Source organism: Belonocnema kinseyi, chromosome 6 (assembly GCF_010883055.1).
Source record: "Belonocnema kinseyi isolate 2016_QV_RU_SX_M_011 chromosome 6, B_treatae_v1, whole genome shotgun sequence".
Classification (NCBI taxonomy): Eukaryota; Metazoa; Arthropoda; class Insecta; order Hymenoptera; family Cynipidae; genus Belonocnema; species Belonocnema kinseyi.
The window spans coordinates 67,248,188-67,253,409 of record NC_046662.1 but is presented as its reverse complement, the minus strand read 5'-3'; the positions used below and the strand labels follow the sequence as shown (position 1 = coordinate 67,253,409).

Genomic DNA, 5,222 nt, shown 5'->3' with positions numbered 1-5,222 from the left:
TCCAAAAATTTAATTTTCCATTTTTAATGTTGTTTTTTGCGAATAAAACAAAAACTACGCATCCTATCAAAAAATGGTTCATAAGAAATTTGTAGCTCCTTTTTGGATGAACAACTTTTGTGTCATTATTTTCTTTAGTAACTTGCATAGTTAAACCGCAAAATGGAACTTTTGATTTCTGATTATTTTTTGTACAAACAAAATTTATATTAGCCATTTTACAGAAAAATTCAGAAAGCTGTTACGATTTCTGTATGGTGTTTAAAATGCAACGTTTTTCTTCCACTGAATTTTTCATATCGTGCGCTCTTTAGCTTAAAATATTCATTTTCGTTTGTTTCTTTTTGGATTTTGAAAATGCTATAACTCCGTTTTATTATTAAAAAAAGTCATTGAGATAATGTTTTGTCTTTTTGATTACTACTAATATCCGTAAAATCAAATTCTTAAATTAAGAAAAAAGTGGCCTCAAAAATTTTCAAAAGGTGCTCTTTTTTTAATTCTGATCCAAAATGGCTGGCAAACCAATGTATGCATTTAAAAAAACTAGGATGAACAAATTTTACACAAATCTAATAGATTCCCTGATGAGAATGTAAGAAAAATCTTTATGAATCGTGTATATTTTCAGTACTCGACTCCGGCTCGAACTTGCCCATTCGTTTACAGCACGTACTGAAAAAATTATACTCGTCGAAAAAGATATGGTTCTCCCCCTTGATGCACAATATACTATTTTGTTACTACAATGAGTGAGATATTAAAAATTACATACTTCAAACAATAGGATTTACAATGTAAATGTAGAATCAGTCATTTATTCCACCCCCGTGAAGTTGGCCCCCGAAGTCCACATTTTTTAAATATTCTTTTTCCATACTTTTGTACGTCGTTTTAACTGTTTGGAAACCCAATATTTTTGTTTGTATCCACATGATTACGAAATTAGGGGCGAAATTGATTTAAGGAGGCTAACTTCACGCATTCACCGAAATTGAAATTTCTCTAATTTTCTTTTTATTAACGTTTGTACGACGTTTGTGCTATTTGTACGTTTTATATTTTGGTTTATAACCTCTTGGTTGCCCGGCTAAAGGAAAATCCAAAGTTTTTGCGCTTTTGCATTAAATTTTGATATTCCCCTAGCCATGAACTATTCGCACAACCAAGAGGCTATCAACAAAAATATCAAATATACAAACATTATGGACGACGCACAAGCATATGCAAACAGAAAGCCTGAGAAATTTTAATTTCGGATAGATGGCACGAAATTTTGATTTTCCCTTAGCTGGGCAGCAAACAGGGTACAAACGTAAATATTACGAAATGTACAAATAGTACAAACGACGTACAAACGTATTCAAGAAGCAAATTTGAGTTTTGGGTGGATGGTACGAAATTTTGATTTTCCTCTAGTCGGGCGACCAAAAGAGTACAAAAGAAAATATTAAATGTACAAACAGTATAAACAACGTGAAAACGTAAACAAAAAGAAAATTTGAGAAATCTTAATTTCAGGGGATGGCAAGAAATTTCGTTTTTTCCCTACCCGGGAAACCAAATGGGTACAAACGAAAATACTAAATTAGCAAACAGTGCAAAAGACGTAGAACATCGCTTTCCAACATCTTTTTTATCTTACTATTTTGTTACAGTGTGTAAACAACCGTATTGTCGACAACGGAGACGTCAGGTAAAATTAGGTAAATATAATCCAGTTGAAAAAGAAGCACGCTTAATACCACCCACAATTAAGGAAGGTGATATACAGTACCGCCGTAAAGCTCCTATTGGAATAGTCGGAAAAGACCACAAAATTTGGGAATATCATCCATCTCATGGAGGTAATACAAATTTAAATCACAATCTTATGCTACTATTAGGGAGTGCACCTTTAAGGCACACATCCCTGTCCCAAAATTACTTTTTTATCCGCCCTGGAGTGTTTGTATAAAATAATGTTTCCTCATATAGTAAAGTGCCGATAGGGATACAGTTTTTTTGTATCATTAAAAGTAGTTGTTTTTTAATACTGAAAGCATGAAGATAGCAACGTCCGCATTGCTGATTAAGAATTATTGATATTTTGTGCGCTTAATACGAGTGGACGGGTTAGTGACATAATGCTTCGAAAATTATTTCATGGGCATATTTATACAGGGTGTCCAAAAAGTTCTGAAACCCCTTAATATTTCTTCAGGTAAAATATTTTTCATTGAATAACGAGAAATTAAATTGTGATCTTTAATTTGACATTGGCGCTGACCTACAAAAAATGACCTTCAAGGTCATTTCAAGGTCAACTTTAATAAAGGAAAACCCCCTTTTTGACATCGGAAATCGATAGAGCGGGAAATTTCACGCTTAAATTTCCATTAAGGTCTTAAGTTTAATTTGACCTTGAAGATCAATCTAAGGTCATTAAAACTCAAACAAGGTTTAAACACCTCAGAGAGCAGCAGCTTTTAAAAAAAATGTCATCAACGGAATTAATTTGTTATAACAAGCCATATTCAGTAGTTAAATATAAATTTTAATAACCTTAAAGCACTTCAAGGTCAAATTGAACCTATGACCTGCATACATATTTGAACATAAAATTTCCCGCTCTATCGATTTCCAATGTCAAAAAAAGGGGAAAAGACGGAAACTGGACGAGAAAGCAAGAGAATTGACGTTTATAGGATACTCTAAAACCTGAAAAGGATTTTGATTGCTCAACACACAGAGATATAAGGTCAGAATTGTTCAAAAGATAAGCGTACAAATACCAAAGAAAATATAAAAAATTGATTAAAGTTGTGCACAGAAGGGAAACCAGAGCTTCAAGAAAAATGTAAGTAATGATGCCACTGAATTGGAGGATGTATCAAGTTCTATTGATGAAAGGAATTCATAATCGGAAAATAGTGAAGAAGTGGCGGAGGGCCCACAATTTGCAGTCAGACGCTCTACAAGAAGTAAGTTATGGGGTTCCACCTCAAAGATACCAAGAGGGTTTCGCTTCAAACGTAGACAAAGAGATTAAAAATGAAGAAGATTTTTTAAGGCTATACAAAGAGCTAACAGTTACAGTCGACGCTGCTTACCTTGTCGCTATTCACCTTGCCGCTTACCCTAATTCTCGGTCGAGCTCTTCCCCCACCACGACCGCGGCAACGTACGTACCAAGTGAAGAAATTCGCTTCAAGCACCACGCATCAAGATCAGACTCGAGTGTGAGGGAAAATCATTTTCAGGAAAATTACTCCCCTACTATCCCATCTGCGGCAAGGTAAATAGCGTCGACTGTTTTAAAAACGAAACATTTTCAGCGGAAAATATTTCATTTGGTCATTTAGTGTTAACCATTTTTTAAAGAAGTGAAAAAAACCATTTTTTTTTACTTTTACACTCCGTTTCTCTACAAAAAATTGACGTGATGCAATATTTTTGTTTTGAGATTTACGATTTACGTGAAAAATCTCCTGTAGAAATAATATGGCTGGATCTTTAAGTCGCAAAATTAGTGTCAAAAGTAATCCCGGGCTCTACAGTGCAGTGGCGCGGCGAGTCGAGCGCTCGAGTGTAAATTGTACATGGAGTTTGATATGCTTTCGTCTTGTAAAGCCCCAATTAAATTAACGACCCGCATCTCACGACGACTCTTTGTTAATAATTCTTGTTTTGTATTTTTTAACTCTAAATTAATTAATGACTACATTTTTCTTATTGGAGCAGGTAAATCACGGATAGTCAAGGCTATGGATGGTGATACTTTGGTACTTAATGGGCAGTGGACTACCAATACGGCTTATGGGATCTACGATAATTATAAAAAACTCTATGGATATAATAATTATATAGGCCATAAGTAAGTTACAGGATAAGAAACACTTTTTTTTAAATATGAAAAACATGGACACACATATGGACACAAAAATTTTGCGTAGCTAAGCTGGTAATGCCCGTGACAATTTGCCTAAATCAAACCCCAACAATAATAGGGAAATCCAATTTTGGTCCCAACAATACTTCTTTGATCTACCCTCGAAACTGTTTGAGTCCCCAAGAACTTTTAAATCTTTTTCACTAAAAAAAGGTTGCTTAAGACAACTAGCTTTTTATTGGTAGAGATGTTGTTACCAGCAACAATTACTTTGATGATAAATTTAACAAGTCATTTTTGTACAGCAAAAGTGACCTTTACTGCTCCTACGTACTTCATATTAGTAACAATCGTAATCATAAATCCAATAAATAAAATTAGACGCATTTACCACCAGGAAGAACGTTAGTAAAGGTTACAAGATTTTTTTCTTAACGACATTGACTAAATAGAATCTGTTCGAAACTTGGAGGTCCGAAGGTTACTTAAAAAAACTAAAAAAAATAACAATATATTTTTCCTTTCAAGAGTTTTTTTCAGTAATTGGCCTTACTAATTTATTAGATGTCTTAACTGCCAATTTTTCAATTTATTATTGAAAATTTTAATTGTCAATTTAATTGTAAATCGATAAGGAAGTTTCTTCAAAAATATATAAAGGGGACATCGTGGACGTAAAGTGCAGTTATCTTCGCTTTTGTCGATTGTCATTCGAAATAATATTCAACTAAAATTAATTAATATGAATCTTCTGCGATTCTACAGTATCTTATTGTAAAATTAAGAATTTAACTATTGCCGTTATCTAGTAAAATAAATTTAATCGTTTGTGATTACGAAAATGCTAGACTCCTCCCGGCGGTTTTTTTTTCGTTCTTTTTTCCCGGCCGGGTCGATCTGAAACAATGCGATAACGAAATATGGTAATGTGGATGTGCAGGCGAATGCGGGAGTTAGTTCGAAATTTCTTTTAATAAACTTTAATTAACTTGACTCACGTGAGTAATTAATGTCAACCTTCCTACTTCGCTCCCCTAATTATTGTTATCCAATCAATCCCGTTTTCGATTTTGCGGGGTACTGAATATATAATGTAATTATATATGAGCAAAAAAACCTGATTTTTTCAATTTTTCAAACTGTACATGAAGAATGTTCCTAAAAAATTTCAGAAATTTTTTTTTACACCCGATAATTGCATGATATATTTATAAAATGAATTCAGTCAGACATGAAGTTTCGCTTGCCTTTTTGGCGGTTCAAACATATGAGCTACGTAATTACTTGTCGATAATCTTGAATATTTTGTCATACTAGCACTTTCTTCATAGAAGGAACCAAGGATCTTAAA

At 33.5% G+C, this 5,222-nt stretch overlaps 1 protein-coding gene across 1 annotated transcript in view; it reads left to right on the top strand.

Annotated features, from left to right (window-relative positions):
• LOC117175428 overlaps positions 1-3,860 on the top strand; it is a 30,269-nt gene extending 26,409 nt beyond the window's left edge. The window contains exons 3-4 of the mRNA XM_033365134.1: positions 1,659-1,847; positions 3,724-3,860. Of these exons, the coding sequence (XP_033221025.1) occupies positions 1,659-1,847; positions 3,724-3,860 (326 nt within the window). The remainder of the gene's footprint in view (positions 1-1,658; positions 1,848-3,723) is intronic.
• The last annotated feature ends 1,362 nt before the right edge of the window (positions 3,861-5,222 follow it).